This window comes from Seriola dumerili, unplaced genomic scaffold (genome assembly GCF_002260705.1).
Source record: "Seriola dumerili isolate Sdu_G_001 unplaced genomic scaffold, Sdu_1.0 BDQW01000161.1, whole genome shotgun sequence".
In the NCBI taxonomy this organism is placed as follows: Eukaryota; Metazoa; Chordata; class Actinopteri; order Carangiformes; family Carangidae; genus Seriola; species Seriola dumerili.
Window position 1 is genome coordinate 1,962,618 of NW_019174416.1, and position 20,442 is coordinate 1,983,059.

Sequence of the window (20,442 nt, forward strand, 5' to 3'; positions counted from 1 at the left end):
GAATAAAACCTAGGACAAATTGTTCCAATTAGGCCCCTCGCTTATGACGGAGCTGGTTGAATTTGTAGCCGATGTCCACCAGTGTCAGTTGTGTGCTAAGAGCATAGACAGAGGAATAAAAGTAGTCCATTAAAGATTAGTCTTTATAAAAGATATAAGAAGCCCACCGTCATTATTTTCCTTCCCCTCTTCACATTAGCTGAGCACAGAGTTTATATAATTATAATGGAGGACAGTGTTTTCACTTGGCTCATTGTAGACTGTCCAGATTAGCCGATGACAGTGCCAGTATGCCAGCATCTTGTGGGAGAAAAGGTTTTTTTATTATTTTTTTTTTCCCTGCTTTATTTTCCATCACATACTCTCTCTCTCTCTCTTTCTTTCTGTCTCTTTTCTTTGTCTCTCTTCTTCTCTCTTACAGATATTTTATGCATAGATTACCTCAAAGCCTATACCACGCATTGGCACCCATCTTCTCATTGGGACACACAGAAAAAGAATGAAAAAAAAAACTCAGTACTTGCATGCATCCACTTAGAGGAGCTATACTGTCATTTAGCACAGTTTCAGAGCAGGCACAAGGAAGACATGGTTTATAGATTCAGACAAGGCAGTGAGCGTTCAGGCACCTTCGCCTTATTCAAACAGATGTTTTTATGGTGAACAGCACCCAGTTTGCAATCCACAGACTGTTAAGATTGTGTCACATAGTTACTGTTTGTGCTACATTTTAAATAGGATTGTAAGTGGCTTATTGGGCATGAGAATCACAACATAAATACCACAACACTCAAACTACCTCAATAGCTCTCTCTATCCTCCAAGGTACATTCCCTCTTGGGGAAGTGCAATTTTCCTGGAGTTGTCTGTTCCGTGGTCTCAATTATCTACTTGGTGGCAGACGGAGGACATTTAAACTGCGATGCAGTGTGCGCTTTTGTCTCAGCTAATTGTTGACCGTGGGGACGTGTGCCGCCTCGGCTGCCAGTGCAGAGATTTGCATCTACTGCACCTGACGGAGGCTGCCTCTGACCTTCAGAATAGATTTGTTTTTTGTTTTTGCAGCCATACAGTTTTGTCGAGTGGGCCGGCTTCCTTTGTGAGATGACAAAAGTGTTGTTCAGTCAGAACAAATGAGCCTGTCCCCCCCTCTCCTCCTTACCCCCCCTCTCTCCCTTTGTTGTTATTTGCATTAGGAATCAGTCTGCTCATCCCTCCTGAGGCCATCCCCAGAGGAAAGATCTATGAGATTTATCTCACTGTTCAGAGGAAGGAAGATTTAAGGTGGGTCTCTTTAACACTGCCTAACTGGCAGTCTTCCCTGGATGCCACTAGGCTGTTTGTTTTGATGCTCTACTGTTCCATTAGGAAAGGCTTAAGAGTCTGTGCCAATACTGTGGAGGAGGGATGTAAATAAATAACATAGCCTTTTACCAGGATGTGCACTATTTAAGTTAAATGAATTGTTTGGAAAACACTGTTTATCTGGCTTGCTGCATTCAGTCTCTGAAGGCACAGTGACTGAAGCACGCTGTGAAAGCCTTATATTCAGTCATCACAACTTGGTCCAGCTAGTCAGTGAGTCCAGTGGGATTTCAATATTCTCTGTTACAGCTGTTAGATTTACAGAGGTGACAGTATCATATCCTGCTTACAACAGGCAAGTAAATGAGTTATCACTAATAACTGGATGAGTAAAAGCTCTTCATCTCAATTCATTCCCCTCCCTCCCTCTTCTCTCCCTGGTGTAGGTTACCCCTGGCCGGCTGCCAGACCCTGCTCAGCCCCGTTGTGAGTTGTGGCCCTCCAGGGGTGGTCCTGAGCCGTCCAGTTATCCTCAGCATGGACCACTGCTCTGACGCATGCCTCGATAACTGGGCCGTCCGCCTCAAGAAGCAGAACTACGAGGGCGCTTGGGAGGTGAGACAGCACTATAACTCCAGCACAAATCCTCTGTAGAAAGACAAAGTCTTACTGAACTTACTGAGAGCTTTCCTTGGAAAAGTACAAACTTGCTCAGCAGTGACTTGACACTTGCGCTGGAAAGTACTGAGTGCTGTATAGAAGAGGTAGTTCAGGCCCGGCACTCAACCACTCCATAGGGTTTAAATTATTTTGACCATCAGGTGTTTTCTCATTGGGCTGGAACAAAAGCCTGAGAGCACTGGTTCTCTCTCCGGCTCAAGAGTTGCTAGGCAACATTTTTCTCAAAACAGAAATTCTCTAAGCAAATTACTGATCCTCAAAGTACTCTGAGTGCTCCTTGACCAGTTTTGACCACTGCTTCCAATTACAGAGTTCCCTCCCCATTTTCTGCCCATGAAATTTGAAAGTAACCAGGACTGCCGGACTCCAATATGATAGAGTTGGAAAGATCCTTTGGTGTCTACACACACACACACACACACACACACACACACACACACACACACACACACACACACACACACACACACACACACACACACACACACACACACACAAACAAACACGGTTTGAGGCAGTAAACCCATCTCAGCAATCCACAGAGATTGGAAAGGGTGCTGGTTGGCTTTAGTGTTAGTAGGTCTTCTTTCATGTTCGATATTGTGCATAAATTATTCATCCTTCCCGTGTGTGGCAGCGGTGGGGTGTCTGTGCGATGGATTGGCCTGTCTGAGGCAGAGGTTAGACCAGCACTTTTAATCATCAGCTGGACCAAATATAGCCCAACGGCCTGACTGTGTGGCCACCAAAGGAAGAAGTGGCGGGTGGGCAAGAGAATGGAAGTGGAAACAACCACAGAGAGTGTGAAGAGAAGAAAAATGAAAGAAAGCAGACAAAGAGAGAAAGGTAAAGTGAACAAGCAGGTAATGTAGAAGTGGAGGAATCATTTGAAATAGTTGGAGATGGGAAATATGGCTCAGGAAGGAAGACTTACAGAGATGGTGAAAATGGGCATGCAGAAGCAGGAGAAGTAAGAGAAATGAACTGCTGGTAGAGCGAGAGCTCAGTGGTGTAATTGAGCCAGCTCACTCTCTGCTGCACTTGGAAGAAATATTAAGATGATGAAAAAGTGAGACTCCATTGTGGTTGCATAGCAAATGAATTGTGTCAATACTAATTCTATTGATGTAGGTGGTGTCTGGTTGAATCGATCCTAGAGGGGCTCGCTGGGCATTTGGCAGGCAGAATGCTCCTCTTCAGCTTGATTGGCTAATGGGAGGAGTCAGTCAACTGGCATGATGGGATTTTAGAGAAAATGTTGTCACCTTGGGTACAATTTATCCCCATCAAATTAGCCCAGAGAGCAGTGGAATTATCTCATGAAGCCATCTCATACTGTGATGGGATGGGATATTTTTGCCAGTTTGTAATTTCTTAGTAGAGTAACAAAGCAAGAAGGACACGAGATGTCACTTCACTTCACGTTTAAATTTGTCCTTTTTTTTTTTTTTATCCTTGGCAAATTACAGCACCAATTAATTCTTAGTGCTGCCTTTTGGCATGTTTTGTTTGTTTGTTTGTGTTTTTTAACACGTCTCACCATCAGACAACAATGTTGGTTGGCAGATAATTTGGCAAGTTGTTTTCACCTTTCTTAACAAATCTCAAAGGCTGAAGGAAATTCCAGAAATCCCAATAATCCGATACTTACAGCGCCTCCACAGTCTTTTCTTTCTCCAGAACCATCCGTCCTTGCCAGGAATCTATTTGAGTCTCCTTTCATGTCAATTGAGTACCTCGTTCATGCATTATTAAGTAAATTGATGGTGTTCTATAGGATGTGTGTCTTTGTATGAGGAAATGTGTGTCTTTATGTCAGTATGGAGTAAGCGCACTGTGGTGAAAAGGGAATTTGAAGCAAGCGCAAAGTATTTCCCTTTTTCCCCCTGATCTGAATTGTTACCAAGGCATTACCTTAAAGACCTTTAGCTTGGATGTTACTTTGTCACACAGCAGGAAGAATAGAGCGTGGGGCCTTACTACTGCACCAAACTACTTCCCTAACAACCCTTTCACAAACACACACCCACACATACAACACATCAGGCACCCAGGCAAACACATTACCCTTCCCTCCTACATAAATTGGGTGCTTGACCTTCCATCCAAACCTTGTTTTTCTTGTCTCCCTTGCCTCCTCCAGGACGTCCTGCTGATGGGGGAGGAGCTGGTGTCAGAGCCCTATTACTGCCAGCTTGAGGCCGAGACGTGTCGGCTGTTCTCAGAGCAGCTCGGCACCTTCGCCCTGGTGGGTGAGTCCCTGCACATGGGCGCTGCCAAGCGCCTGAGGCTGGTGCTCTTCTCCGACGCGTACTGCTCCACACTCGAGTACAACATCAGGGTGTACTGCATGGACGACACGCAGGACGTCTTCAAGGTAAATTGTGACAAATGTGGCGTTGCCTGTCATTGTGTTCGGCTGGCGGTGTCTCAGGCCTGAGATTGCATGGACTGGGTGGTTTCACATCAGCTTCGTGATAGGTAGACTATTATGTGTAACAGCATTGTCTGTCACATTGGAAGGTTAGTGGGAATCAGTGCAGACATGTAGGAGTTAGGCAGAGCCATGGTAAATTGAACAATATTGTAGGCTTGATTACACCATGTGCAGTTCAAGAATGTGTGATTTGTGAAGCGGATGTCGTCCGCCCCCCCCGGCGCCCCCCCCCCCCCTCCCCCCCACCCTACTGAAACAATGCATATGTCCAGGTTAATCATGGTATACTGTACGATCTCTGTGTATTTCTGTGTGCATGTCTACAAAGATGTCTCATGCCTTTCATGCAGTCCGTGGTTCTGCTTGGCTGCCGTGGGCCAAGAAGTTTCCCATCACTTTGTTCAACAGCATATTTCGCTTCTTTTTTTGCTCTCCACATGGACAGAGTATAATCAAGCACTAATGCCTTCTTCCCTCCCCCGAGGACTGCCTCTGAGTAGCCTGTTAAGATTTCATTTGCATGGTTAATTAGTAAATTAAAAGGAGAGCCCGTCCCAATCTTTTCCCAGCAACCCCCGTGCTCGCTCTCTTTCTCTCCACACCTCTCTTTCTCTCTCCAAGCTGTTCCTCTTTCGTCTGACACCACCCACAGCCACAAGTGCCACTTCCCACTCGAGTCCACTTCTGCCGGCTGTAATGGCTGACCTCCTTGTGCACAAGTTCGCCAGCAGGCACAATCTATGGATGGCTGTGGGACACAAACAATGGGCCGAGTAGGGGCTCGGGCTGAAATTAGCACTCACATTCAGGGAGCTGAAGATGAAATGAGAACTGTGCATAGACTCTAGCTGTGGGATGGGAATTACCAAAACAGCAGCTTACATCTGTCTTTTTGTGGCTCAATTCTGCCCCTGCTGCTATCGTTCTCTGTTTCTGACAGCTATTGCGTGAGAGTAGGAGAACTCAGGAAACTACTGGCTGACATTCAGCTGTGTTGTAATGTAGGAATGAATGTAAATTACAGCACACATGAGGGTAAAGGCTGTACAACGGGTGTTTTTTTTTTGTTTACCTCCTATCAAAGCAGTTCTAACAATAGGTCCCTTCTCTATATATATTCAGATCATCAGGTGACCCAGTGATGTTTTGCTGCAGTGTGATTGTTGAAATGACCTTGTGTGTCCTGTGTTGGATGCAGGAAGGCTGCCGGTGCACAAAAACTCTTGCTCTCTCTCCGTCTCTCCCTCTGGCTAGCTCTTGTTCTGCTATCCTCCCGCTCTCCTAGCCAGGAAAAGGACATCTGAGCTTGTTGACTCCAGCACTTGTGCTGCCATACTCTGCGGCTCCCTCGACGCCCTTGAGTGCATTAGCTCCCCGTCTTTCACACAACCTGGTCCTGTGGTAAGCCGCGGCGTCTCCAGGGTTTTGTAGTTTTTAGTGAGTGATTTAGATCGGGGGCCCACACTGTTTAGTAATCTCGACTTCACACTGCTCTTAGAGCTATTATGGAGGGAGCAGTTCATTTTGCAAGTACATTAACCACTTTGAGTGGAGATTAAACTTCCCTGGAGAGGTTCAGTCTAATCACTAATCACTATCTTTAAAATGCACTATTTATGATTAGAGTTTCACCATAGCTACCATTAGAGTTAATTGTAGTGTGTAACAGTGGAGGAGTAGCAGTAGGTGGTATAGCAGAATAGCATAGTTATGTTTGTGTAGATGTACAGTACCCCTTCAGCACATGTGAATTTTATGACAGCTCTCGCAGCCTGCTAAGGCAGTGCAGCTCTTTTTTCCAGACAAGAAGTCAACTTTCCATGCATTAAACAGGGTGTACTTTTGATGGGAGATGAAAAAAAGAGAACAGAAGTTTCCGAGCAGGCATTTCTGTGCCTTTTCTGTTTGCTGTTCAGTGGCAGGAAGAACTGGAGGTTTTCTCTCCAGTCCCATCACTGGCTGTCAGTCTGTTCTGACAAGCCTCCATCAGTGAGACTGACAGATACACACACTCACAAACACAGGCGCACTAGCATGCATGCTGTACCATGCAATCTCTTATCTCCCAATTACAGCAGATTAGAACCAATGTTATTGTCTTTGATCCTAAGTGTGCGGGGGCTCTGGGGAAACAGTGACATTTCCGTCTGATGCTTGCCGTATGTTAGCAGGGCTCTGCTGGGACCAATTAAGTTAATATTTAATGTGTGTCCCACTCTTGATGGGCCCAGCCAAGGCTGGCACAGCAGCAGACGAGACATGATCAGCGTTTGGTAGTGCCCTCACCGTGCACTCGGTTGTTCCCTGCTAGACCTGTGGGTTAGCATCACTGATGTTCTGCCATCCCACTACTGATTGAAACACCTGCAGCGAACCCAGCCTCTGAGTCAGTGCAGAGATAGACCTAACATCAACATTGAATTAAACTGGAAGGCTGCCGACAAAGGTGTCTTTTTACAAAAAGGAATATGGTGCAGATACTTTTTTCATGTTTAGTTGTGATATTCAGAATCTGTCAGCTTTGGGTGTAAAGGATAAAATAAATAAAAAACATGTTTTCAGCTGAGCATAATCCAATTTTGAATAGTGGAACAACAACAAAATATTTTGCTGTTTATTGATAGTCTAACTAAATGTTCTTCCTTCACACCCACGTGTCTGTGTTTTGTAAGAGTAGTGTTGTTAAAAAAAAAACTAAAAAAAAACACGTAGAATGATTTTTAAACCACCCACTTTCTGTCAGATTTATTTTTTTTACAGAGGTTGAAGCACAAGTCAGTTTTTCTGTCTTGAGCAGTAGACTTTTTGAGACACTATATATATTGTAATAAAAATGTGTGCTGTGTGGGAATTCTTTTAACCACGGCATCAGTCTGTCGATGGGTCCGCCACTTTGGTCCAGAGTTATCTACCCAGACTGTTGGCTGAGCTGCCATGTTTTTTTGTAGTTATCCATGTTGCTCACAGGATGAATTGTAATAACTTTGGTGATCCTCTGACCTCCTCTCTAGTGCCATCATCAGGCCACAGCTTTAATGTGTCTAATACATTGGTTTGACTAAATACCTGCAAAACTAATGACATTCCCATCAACCTCAGCTACTGATTAGCAAAGGTTAGCATGCTACCTGTGAATCTACAGCAGTGAACATGGTAAACATTACACCTGTGTAACATCAGTAGCCTACAGCCTCACAGACCTGCTAGCATGGCTGTAGACTCTTAGTCTTGTTAAATCATTTTTCCAGTGAGTTTCAATTGACATTTAATGGCCGTGAAATTTCCAAGTTTGAGCTAACTCCCTTTGTACTCTAAGCATTGTATTTTAGACGACAGAATTTACCCTTTCGTTAATGTAACGAGGCCGACAAGTTCAGCTTTTTGTCTCTTGATTGTAAAAATGTATGCTCCATTGTTAAATGGCTGTTTAATTGATGCCTTGGTGGTTAAATCGTGGCTCCTGGATTCTCTTGCACAGCGTTTGACCTCAAGCTATTATTCTTATTTGCGTTTAAAAGGAGTCATAAACTGTTTATGTGCTCCCACTATGACGTTTGCTTGCTAGCTCCTGAGCAGCGAGCTACATTTGAGCGGAAACTTACTGCTTTTATGTGTCAGAGGAGACCAGCATGTACATAGTGTAACACAAACAGCTTTTGTGATCCCTCCATCAGAATAGTTACTGGCAAGGAATTCCAGGAAAAAACAGAAGAGCACAGCCCAGTAATTGCTGGCATTAAGTTAAACGAGACAGTCAGCTTTATCACTGTGCCCAGCTGAGAAATTGTTTCCATATTATATTTCTCTGTTCCTGTGTGCTGTTTTCTCCTGTACGGCTCTGTGATTTATCAGGCAGAATGTGCATCTTTTCCCTAGCAAACACAGTCCCCATTTATAACTGAGCAGACAAGTCCCTTCTATTTGTAGTTATTAATCAGAGTTGACTGTAGCAGGCACGGCCACTGGAGCTCAGACTGATAGACTCTCAGTCAGAGAGGAAAAGCCTGTCACATCCTGCTGACAAATACACAGATTTATGGAGCCCACATAGCCAGGCTACTCTCTATAAACAAATGCATTTGCCTGAAAAGAGCAGCTCTGAAAATGGATCATCGCTATGAATGCACATTTTTAAACACATGAGGACACAACATTGCTAAGAGTAGAGGGGTGAGGACAAGTTTATGAGAATATTAAAGCCTGTATATCGCTCTATGTTTCAGATGACGTGTAGCTTGACTAATTAACTGATCAAACGCTAGTTATAATCCCCGTCAGAGCCCGTTAAGTTAATCAGTTTATTACACACCACGCCAGGACAATAAAAGACCACATGTAAGAGCTTGACCTTGCTGTGAGGAGTGTAGAATATTTTAGTCTGAAGCTTTGAGCCAGTCAAGTTTTATATATATATATATATATATAATATATGTATATGTAGCTCCCTGCTAATACTTTTTTTAGACTGTGTTTCTCTCCTGCGTTCGTTGGCTGGCTGTTTTTGTTTGGTGCAGCCACTAACCTCTTTCTGTCAGCACCAGCCCGGAGAGATTAGCTGTGTGAGTGTCTCTTGTTTCCCGGTGGAGCCCGTCCCCAGTCCATCACAGTCCCAGCTGTGGTCCGACCCGAGAGGATGAGGGGATGGGTGAGGAGAGGGGTGGGAGAGATGAGTGAGGGTGGGAAGGGGGTTGAAGTCATAGAAAACTGTGGCCATGATTGCAGTAATCCTGTTATCTCTCCTGCTAAAGCTGGCCACTCTAGTGACCCGGAGACACAAATGTTAAGCTGCCTCTGTCTCTCTTCTCTCTTGCTCCTGCTCTTTTCACTCCATCCTGCTCTATCTCACTCTCTTTAGCCTGCCTCATTGAATGTCAGGGGGTGGTCTTGGCTCTGCCTGACTCTAAATTCACAGTCTTCACACACACCACAGGCTATCTCGAATTCCGTCAGAACAAAAGGGGTTTTTCTCCTGCAGTACTTGAACTTCTTGCCCATCTCATGCATCTTAATGTTTTCACAGTTGTACAGGGTCACGGTGTCCAAGAGAAACTGCTCTTCTTATCTTTACTGGAATGGAAACACTATTTTAGCTCCCAGTTGATGATAAATATGTGATTTGATAAACTAATTCCAAACCTTGCATTGTTTTCCCCCAGAAAGTGTAAATAATATGGTCACATTTAGCTTCTCATCTATTAGCCTGCTCACACTGTCATTTGTTAACAGGATAATGGGGCGTAAAGAGGGCCATTATTCTCTCAGTTCAGAACATATGCTGAAATCCTGCGCAAGAACACACACTCTGATACGCACACACACGCAAGCAGGACAGTGTCGTTTGAAAGTGAGGATATGTGCACACTGTAAAGGAGCAAGTGCATCATCCCCATGCTCTTGTAGTTTCCCCTCAGTAAGCTCAGGGTCCCTGTCAAGTAGCAGGAGTGCCTTGTCCTAGACCCTGTTTGATTGTAATCCTGCCGTGTCAGCCTTGAACCTGACAAACTGCTAGACAGGCGAGTTAGTATTCATTCTAGTAGCTAGATGTTGATAATCAGATAATTGGCATTCTGCACTCATTCTCTTGCTAGCAGGCCCATAGATCTGCTGCTATAGGTCAAAGACCCGATCAAAGTCCACCAGACCCAATTTGCAATGCTAATAGCCCCCAACAAATAATTGTGGTTAAGAACTGTGTTAAATGAACCTCCCTGGAAGCCCTCATAATGGGCCTTTTGTCTGCATAAGAGACATAATAGCAGAGGGATTTTAATTCTGTGGAGAATGCACTGCCCCCTGTTATTAACTCATTAGACCCCAACGCTTTGATTCAGAGCCATTGTCTGACCTTCCCTCTCTGAGTAAGTGGGCTGGGTAACATCACAAGGCTCCAGCATGGCAGTACAGTAGGGAGATGATTCCAGGTAGCCACACACTGTCAGATCATTGTGCCTCTTTAATGCTTTTTGGCATTTGGTCACAAAGAATAAACCAATGTAAATGCAGGAATCGGGATAGATGATCCTGGTGGGGTGGGGGGGGGGCATAATATTCATGTTAACAAGAAGATAAGCGCTAAGCAAACATGGAAATTAGCATTGCAATGAACAAACATGGAAATTCAATTCTCGAGCTGAACCGAAAAGTGCTCATTCAGTAAAGGGGAGAGCACATCAACTAACAAAAGCAGGTAGAGATTCCAAATGGATAATTAACAGCTCTCTCTCCATTATAATTGGAATCAGTCTAGCCCATTCCTGGGAAAGAGGGCAGAAAATTGAATCAGTGTTGTGCAGATAGAAATTACTGCCATTCTCCACCTTAATTGGATGTCTTTGCTGAAATCGTACCATGGGCAACCGCGCCGGCATGCAGCGCTCAACATATGTCCGGTATCTATACACACATCTCCCTCCGTTGTCTTTGTGATATGTCTCCTAGACTACAAGGTATGTTCTGGCTGCCTGTTTTCCCTTGGCTGCCATCTTGTCTCCCTCCCCAGACAGATGAAAAGAACATATCTTATTTCTGAGGTCTTTTCACACTACTAATTTCAGAGGTCTGTTTTTCTCTGTTGTAATATGCTTCTCTAATCAGTGTGTGTGGTAGCACATGTGAGCACCTTTCCAAAGCACTGGGTTCTTAAGCACTCGCTCAGCACAAAGCATCCAGCTCAAAACCAAGTGATAGATCAGAGGAAAATGCGGCGGATATTATCATCCTGTTCCAGATGGTCATTTGGATGGCAACAAATGGTCCACTGAGCAAGTCCCACAGAGATTAAAATATTAAGCATGCTTTTACAAATCTCTCCTGGCACAAAAACAAAAATGAAATTAAGGAGATTCGCCATGCGAGAACAATGAGCAGTTGACTAATGGCTCGTTCACTGACTTCATCACAGCCCAGGTAGCCAGTAGGCCGAAATGGCAGCAGTATTTGCATGCTAATGCAGATGCTGAAAGCTGGGCGCGCACACACTGAGGCAGGGGATCAACCTTGTGGTGACATTAAAGCGCTGTGAGGACAAGTCGGTCCAGCCCGCTGCGGCCACATGCAGGGACACTATCTTCATGTCCTAAGATGTACTGTACCCCTGCCTCATGCTCATGCTGTGTGTCTGTCAGCATGTGTGTGTGTGTGTGTGTGTGTGTGTGTGTGTGTGTGTAGGTTTATCAGCTTGAGTCAAATTCTTTGTATGTTCCGGCCACCATTCATTTCTTGATGCGCCTGTGTGCATGTACAGACAAATTCCTGTTTGAAACTGTACAGTTTTGTGTGAGTGATGCACCATAAAAAGTGAAAACAGGAAATCTACACAGTTATGGATTGTTTTGCACATTTCCACTTACCTCTGTGACCGTGATGGTAAATGCGTTTCCTCTGAGCCGTGACTCCTCTCCTCTCCTCTCCTCTCCTCTCCTCTCCCTGCCGCTGTCTCTCTTTCATCAGGAGGTGATGCAGATGGAACGGCAGCTCGGGGGTCGGCTGATTGACGAGCCTCACGTCCTGCTTTTCAAAGACAGCTACCACAACCTGCGCCTGTCCATCCATGACATGCCCCAGGCGCACTGGAGGAGCAAGCTGCTAGCCGGCTACCAGGTGTGTTGGGCGGCCGTGGGGGGGCTGCAGGGGCAGGGAGTCACTCCAGATCAGAGCGGGAGCACAGAGATGTAATACAAGTGCCTTGCTGAATCTGTCAAATTTGTGTATCAGCCGGTATAGCACTTTCTAGTGTGTTCCTTTCTATACTCAATTCAGTATCCGTGTTGTCTCGAGTTATTTTAAATTGGCCATCCTGATGAATTGAAGAAGAATGGAGCAGGTGTTGGCAAAAGTAATGTTACTGAGTAATCAAAAGTTCTTCAGGGGCAACTTTTTATTGTTAATGAGGGTTCATGGTCTAGTCGTCTCCCTGGAAACTTGTTTTAATTTTAGTTGGTTCAGAGTTTTAATTAAGCATGTTTTGATTTGGCTTCAGTTGATCACTTTAAAGATTAACACAAAGGGGAATTTTTCAGTGCAGGACTCCTCTGTCCAATAACTTCTCAGTTTTTGGCACTGTGTGCAACTTCAAGTCATTTGTTGTAGTCGAGGGAACCGTTTGGGTGTGTGCGCTATCCTGTGGATAGAGTGTGCATGTGTTTGTGCGGTTGTTCCTGTGCACGAGGTGTATATGTGTGCATATTGTAGCCGGGGTGTGTGCACTAACCCAGAGCTGCAAGCTGATTGATTATCCTAGCTGCCTGCTCTCTCAAAGGGAGCACAGATGAAATATAGAGCACTATGTAAATATCTGGAACTTCACAACCCTGAATCTTGGAACCTCTCCACCCCTACTGCACTCCGTACACCTGCGTGGTCCACTGCACTGCAGCCCGGCGACAGAGACAACGGGGCTGTTCAAAGGGGACTAGAAAATGTTTCTGGCTGTAACTATGTAAGCACTGAGCACCAGGTCCCCAAAGAGAACACACGGGCTGTGCCAAGCAAGCAGCGGCAGCAACAATGCACCCAGAACAGAGGCTTATTACTCTGGACTGTGCCTGTTCATTTGGAAGTGTTATTCCCCTCTCAGCAGTGCGGTCAAAAAAGGCCTTTAGTCTCCCTGGGGCCCCATGAAGACTTTTGTGTGTTTCACCCAGCTCCCTACGTCCCATGTCTGCCTGGGTAACAGTGCCCCCGTTTGGTTAGCGGGATGAACTGCAGCTTTACGAACTACTGAGTTCTTGTCAGCTGTTGAGCCAAAGGTGAAGTGAGGAGTTAGCGAGCTTTGTTTTCTTTTTTGTTCTTTTTCAGAGTTGCCTGTCTGCTTCTCCTGGGATATGCAAATAAGACATGAGTATAGGGCAACAGAGAGAAAGATGTAGGAATTGTCAGCCTTGAGTAAAGTCTAGCAAACACCTCTGGTAGCCATTTGCTAGACAGATGTTAGTGCTGTACAGTGGTAGTACTCAAACCTGTTATGCATACATATATAATAAAAGGTGTGATGTTTCAGCTTGTACACTATCAGAATGATTTGTAGCCCTGCCCAGAAATGCACCACCTACCTGCAGAGAGAGGCCGAATCAACTGCACAGTAATGACTAAAAAATGTTCCCCGTGCCAGAGATAGTCAGACAGCGCTTAACTTCCTTCACAGAAACACTGTCAGTGTTGTCAGTCTGCTGCCTCAGATATATTTAGCCATTTGCACCTAACGATGGCAGCTCACGTCAGTGTAATTAATGATGATCTCGGTGTATTCGAGGCAGGCGGTCCTGTTATGGCGTGCTTCAGACATGCAGTACTGACTGTGCCGCTGTGGTGCCGTTTGTGTGAGTTTTTTTTTTTCTTTTCTGCAGGAGATCCCGTTCTACCACATCTGGAATGGTTCCCAGCGGTACCTGCACTGCACGTTCACTCTGGAGCGGCTCAGCCTCAGCACCTGTGAGCTCACCTGCCAGCTGTGTGTGTGGCAGGTGGAGGGGGAGGGGCAGAGCTTTAGCCTCGACTTTAACATTGCCAAGGTAACATACAGCTAACTACTACTACTTAAAGGAGGAAAGGAATTGATTTTTTTATGCTGTGCTGAGGGAAAAGTTTGTTTTCTTTTTGTCATTCCTACCAGGACACCCGAGCCGTGGACTCTGAGTTCCTGTTAATGGACAGTAACGCCACAGCTCTGGCCGGGCCCAGCGCCTTTCAGATCCCTTACCTCATCAGGCAGAAGATCTGCAGCAGCCTGGATGCCCCTTGTCCCAACGGAGCCGACTGGAGAATGCTAGCACAAAGACTTAAACTTGAGAGGTAAATACCAGCTGTAGAATACCATACCGCCTTATCTCATCAGTGAGTGTTGGAGCACGCGGGACAGACAGCTTATACAAAAACCTCTCAAGAAATGCAGCAGAGCCTCATTTATCCAAACCCCCCTTGAGAATAGAGTACATTTACATTGCATGTACTTTTCACAGCGTATGTTAAATAATGAACATACAATCACACTGATTGTGAAGGGTCTTAGTACCGCAGGGGTTAACAGGAAACTTATGAAATTTCAGCAATTTTAAACAATCAACGTGAAGTGCATCGCCAACGGTCGAGTGTTTCTCCTGAAGTTCAGGTAAACAAGGTTCTGCCTTTGCAAACTAATCCTTTGACAGAGCTAACATTACAGGATTAATGTGGACTTGATGGATACAGCTATCATTTCTGTAAGAAAACATGACCCTCCCCCTCCTCTCTCCTCAGGAACAGGTAAGCAGCTTAAAGTCTGCAGCTAAACTTGTACGTGCTACATTCTGCTTAACAGCTGTAATTGGAAAGGTAGCGAGCTAGCTGCCCATCAGAGGCAAAAAAAAAAAAAAAAAAAAAAGATGGAATAGGTTTGGATCTGTGCCGACATCAGACCAATTGGTTCTAACAGTGACTGTTCTTTATCACTGAAGTACCTTTAACAGAACGGAGCTAGGCATTGATCCCTTATCCTCCCAATTTAATTTCTACTTTGTAATGAAATCAAATAGGTACACTTAATTTGTCTAATCAACTTTATTTACCCCAATTAATCACAAATTGAATTGATGCACTACAGGTTTAATTAGCAATGTTTTGCTCAACATAATCAATTCCTATTTAGGCCTCAGAAAGGAACAACTGCTCTGTTGTTTGATCTGTCCTTAACAACATGTTTTCCTGAAAAGGCAGCAGCTCCTTGGCATTCTGTCGTGCTGGATTTCTGTGTTTGTTTCTGTGTGGATAAAGTGTTCTGACCGAGCGGAACGGGACCAATCTATAAAACTTAAAAATGCCAAGAACCTTTTATTTGATCTTTTCCTCCCAAGACTGTGCAAACGGCTGTGTCTGAGCCATACAAGATAAGCTCGTGTTTCACACAGCGAGGTGAATAAGCAGGGTTGACACGTCGGACACTAAGCTCTGTCTTTTTTATCTGAATAATGACACTGAGGTTCATTCCCAGACAATTTTTTTGACCAACACTTCTCTTTGTTGTGCTCTCCCGACGCAGAGGGAAGGCTGTGTGCGCTATAAAATCCAATTGACTCAAAATAGCAGAGTGACACTGTGTTTTCTGCTTGTGTACTGCCAAAGCAGCCACATGTTTATAACCATCACAGGATGCTTCACTAGGCAAACAGAAGATGTGAGGAAGTAATGGACTCAGTCTGACCTTTGTCAAGGTGAAAAGGACTTGGTGGCGTTTTGGGCTTCCTGTCTCACCCCCTCCCATGCGGCAAAAACACTCACCCAGCATCACAGTCCCTCTTTGTGCCAAGAGTTAACGCTGTACTCTCTCTTGCTTTTTTTTTTTTAATGTCACATGGTCTATGTAACAGTTAAGACCCCAGACATTTGAAGAACAGAAAAAGGCCATTAAATCAAACAAGCATCTTCGGGTACCGTGGAGATCAGGTCCCACTCAACATCAAATATACAGCTGGCTGGGGCCACTGCTTTGTTGTCATTGATTGGGTTTGATCGTAAAGGTTCCTGCTCCTAAAATGGAAAAGGTCACTTCCGACTTAACTGTGAAAGTCCATATAGGATTTACTATATGGGATTTAGGGCCAATTTCAACATCAAATAAAGAGGAATGAGGCTTATGCTGTTAAGCCTCAAATGAAAATTGCCAGAGATTCTGTATTTGATGGCAGTTTGAAGAGCTCAACTGTGTTCTTTATACCTTTCATCATTTTTTTACTTAGTGCTCCAACGGCATATCAGGATGTAGCAATATAACACAATAAAACTTGACATTGACAGAGTTACAAGAAGCAGCAGCACAATAAAATACTGGCTGAAAAGGTTTTCCTAAGACTGTTTCGGCGGAAAGAAAATGAGAGACTGTCCGTCTTGATGTGTGCACATTGCTTGATTTAATAAAAATGTCTCATTGTTCCCTCACTGTTATTTTTTGTGTTCTCCTCTCTCCTCCTCTCTGCAGACACATGAGTTTCTTTGCATCCAAAGCGAGCCCAACCTCTGTGATCCTGGACCTGTGGGAGGCACAACATTTCCACAGCGGCAACATCAACCAGCTGGCCACGGTCATGGCTGACATTGGCAAACAGGAAGCCATGATTTTCCTGGTCTCTGATGGCGAGTGCTAACCCAGAAAAAGGGGAGAGACTGGTGTAGAGGAAAAGTACACAACACAACAACAACAACAACAACAAAAACCACCACAACACACACAAAAAAAAACAAAAAACCCAAACAACAATAACCGCAGCAGGAATCGAAGAGCAGAGCTGTCCCAATGTCCCTCGTCTTCACTTTAGAAGATAGTAAAGGGTTTGTTTAGGATTGAGTCCCGTTTTCCCTTTGATCACAGTAAAAATCTTTAAACGACAGACCAAATGAGGGAGAAGGTAGAGTTTAGGTGTGTGGGGAAATGTATTCATGAACTCAGTCAATGAAAATAGCCTTTATTTTCCATCAGAGATTGAAGTTAAATTAGTCCACACCCTGGTTCTACTTTAAAGATCACCTTAAATTAACTTCATGCCTTTTATACAAATAAGCCATTTACGGCTAACAAGGAGCAATATGCAAACATAATGCTATTACTAATGGCCAATATTGCAAATTCAATGAATAATTTTTGAACTTGAGTTATGTATTAAATATTAGATAAAAGGGATGTGACAAAAGGTGCCAGTCACTTCAGGTTCAAGAGAACAGGCGACATATGCAATTGGCAGGTTCGTTATATATGACATCTCTCACTGAACACATTTTCAACAAGGTCATCAGGGTCTGTGAACGCCCCCCTCCCCATCCACTCCCCGAACCCCCAGTCACAGTGTATAGATGGATGTCTCCTGTGTGTCATTATCTGTTTCTTTAAACACACACACTCACACAGGCGGCTTGTAGCACACCCTGGACTTACAGGTTTCAAACAGATTGTATGTCAGAGCCCCCAAAAAGCCCCGTCTCATCTTGTTTGTGTGTTTTTTAGTCCAGCCGGTATCACTACTGTGAATGTAACATCTTGATTCAGCAAGACGCTTCGCAGCTTTCCTGCTTCTAAATCGATATATGTGGGGTTTGGGGTTGTTTGAACTTTTTTTTTTTTTAAAGGGAGGAGTGAGTAATATCTTCACTAAAGTCATACTGCAGAAGCCATGTCTATTTAAAGCCTGTGATTTTGATCTGTCCAATTTATTTCAAGTCTTCTCCAGTCGTTCATTGTGGCATTTTTCTGTTTCAAATTCCACCGCTAATGAAGGAGCCATAGGGCCGAAAGGCATTCCAGCTGCATATATGTGAACACTGAATGTCGTCAAAACTCATTTCTAAAATGACATTTTCCCCTTGATTACATTAATTCTGTGGCAGAGGAGATGTTAAACATAAAAAGGTGGCCAAAAGGGTTATTACCCCATATGAATAATGCAGAGCACTTTCCCACAGAAAATCTGACGGCAAATACTTCAAGATCTTTACCAGGTTACTCACGTGGAGAGGGTAATTGTGCAGCTTTGTTTTTATAATTCATGAATGAATGGTGGTGGGAATTCTATATTTGCTGTGTGGTAAATAGCATTTCCACATCAGAGAAATGCTTGTCTCTCACAGAAAGTTAAGAGTGGCTTATTCATATTGTCACGCCTCTGCTCACAAAAGATGCTTTGAAAGGGTTTTGTTTTTTGTTTTGTTTTGTTTTTTGTCATTTCTAGCCAGCATGGCAAAAAACGATCCAGTAGATTCATGCAACAAACCATAAACTGCAACTACGCATTTGCTTATTTTTATATTTCGCTTATTTGCATTAATTTACACAGTTATTACTTTTTTTTTTCCTTTTTTTTTATTAATGGATCTGTCAAGTCAGGCAACATAAACACAGAGTATCGTTGAAGTCCACTGATTCAGTAATTATACTTTGTAAAAGGTGTCAGCAATCCCAGACTAGCCATAGTTCTCTTCTCCGTCTGCCTCAGGGTTGCATGTGAAGTTGTCTGTTCAAAGTTTAAAGAGAGCCCCTCTCATTGAATCCCCTCTCACTCCCAACAGCTAGCACAGCCCCATCCTACCAGCTCCTGTGGCTTCAACCTTTAACACTGACTGGAGCCTCTTTTATGATTGTCAGATATTTGGAATGTACATTTATGTTTCCTTGTAGTGGGAGGAAAGTATGTCTTTCTTTTGTCCTTTGTTTTTTATAAGGCATCTGAGCACCTGTTAACTCCTTAAGCTTCTCTGCCATCACATTCAACACGCCTCCTCTCAACCAACAATGCTTTTTACAAATCGCTCTATTATTTGATGTAGAGATGCCATGAAATAAAATGTTTCCCTTTTTTTAAATTAATATTTAAAAAAAAAAAAACCTTGAGCCCCTTTCAGATAAAACGGTGATACCACCTTAAATGAATCTTTTCATGTTGAAATGGATCATCGTCACATGTAATATGTAAATACTTTTTCTATTACCAGCCGTGTGCTGTCACTTTGCATACTGTATATCAGCAGAATTGGTAACCAAAGTTTTATGAATATCATTTGAGGCCACTACATCCTCATGTTGTTTCAGCATTGTTTTACTTGCAGCTAGTATAGAACAAGTCAGAGTTGCTGTCTCTTCTACTCTGCGGACTGTAAAGTCCAAGTCATTACTTTATTATTCATTTCCTCACGTTTGTTTTTGAGGCAAATTAATGCTGTTTGTTCAAGCAGTAATATGTGTCGGTTAATTTTATCACTTTGTAAAGAAATGTAAATTATATTTTAATATAAAGCCAAAAAAAGACACTTAACTGGCGCAGCATTTGTCAAGTCTAAACCGTGACGTGTTTGCCTATATACTGTTCTTTGGCGATCTAGCAGTGAAGACTTTTTGCAGTGTTAAGGGTTTAGAGACTGTTTTACAGGAGTTTCTATACATATTTTGTTTGTCCTTACATTGCATTCGTCTATCTGATTATTTCTCCAACTGTAAGCATTTATATACAAGGTGGAAACAGTCACCAGTGCTTAGTGAATCACTACACCGGGACTGTGTGGAGGCTAATTGGAGAAGGAGGACATCAGTTCTTGGACACTGACAAGCCAGTGTTGACACAGCATGTTTAGATGAGCCATGGCAGTTGTACAGTCAGACTGTGTGTGAAATTTTATCACCCCTGTCATTGTCTTGGATGTGTTGTCTAAGCACATTTCAGTAATGTAATTCACCAGCCGCCAGGATGTTCAGCATCTATCTTCACATCTAACTTGTCCAGCAAATCTAACAAATCTGCAGTTACTGTGTGTGTGTGTGATGAATACAGTTCCCTTCATGATGAAATCTGGGCCTGATAGTTCTGTGTAAGACTCGTGTCAGTAACATACATGCTTTGTTCAAGGGTTTATCATTTCACCCGTTTCTATGGGGGAGAACCGTTACATCTCCCAACTGTACTTTTTGTGTCACTCATTACTAGTCAGTGTCAAGGACAAGCGTGTGTTTGTGAGTGTGTATGTGTGTGAGAGTGAGACCAGGTGTGTGCATACCTCCCCGTCGCTCTGACTGAACTGTTTTCTTTTTGAACTAAGAACAATAGACTTCTGTACTTGTGAATGGTTTTTCTATTTAGTTCCTTGATTCAATGTTCCTTGCCTTTCTGCAAGTCAAAAATGCTGTATTTATTACATGCCACAGCGCTTATGCAATTGTATAATCCTTTTATTGTTTTTCTTTGTTTGTTTTTTAACCTTTTGTGTTCCTTATCGTCAATGTAAATTGTTGTCAAAACTTTTGTGGCAATGGAAAAACTTCTGCTAAGGGAGATTTTCTGTACTTTTTGGACAATGATATGGATTTGTGGGTAGAATTTTGGAAATTCGTTTCTAAGTGCTTTCAAGTATTTACTTGGCCTTATGTATATATATATATCTATCTATGACATTTCAGAAAGGTATGTATAGTAATTCAACCTGAAATTGTTGTAAATAAATTATATATTGTTAAATCAAGGACTAGATCTTTTGCTTGAAAAAATGTAATTGTTGCTTAACAATTAATTTTC

General features: G+C 43.4%; 1 protein-coding gene across 1 annotated transcript in view; it reads left to right on the forward strand.

Moving 5' to 3' along the window:
• The window catches only part of unc5a (unc-5 netrin receptor A), a 127,350-nt gene extending 110,814 nt beyond the window's left edge, over window positions 1-16,536 (forward strand). The window contains exons 13-19 of the mRNA XM_022752073.1: window positions 1,197-1,284; window positions 1,752-1,920; window positions 4,130-4,363; window positions 11,873-12,022; window positions 13,768-13,932; window positions 14,034-14,212; window positions 16,371-16,536. Coding sequence (XP_022607794.1) covers window positions 1,197-1,284; window positions 1,752-1,920; window positions 4,130-4,363; window positions 11,873-12,022; window positions 13,768-13,932; window positions 14,034-14,212; window positions 16,371-16,536 — 1,151 coding nt within the window. The remainder of the gene's footprint in view (window positions 1-1,196; window positions 1,285-1,751; window positions 1,921-4,129; window positions 4,364-11,872; window positions 12,023-13,767; window positions 13,933-14,033; window positions 14,213-16,370) is intronic.
• The last annotated feature ends 3,906 nt before the right edge of the window (window positions 16,537-20,442 follow it).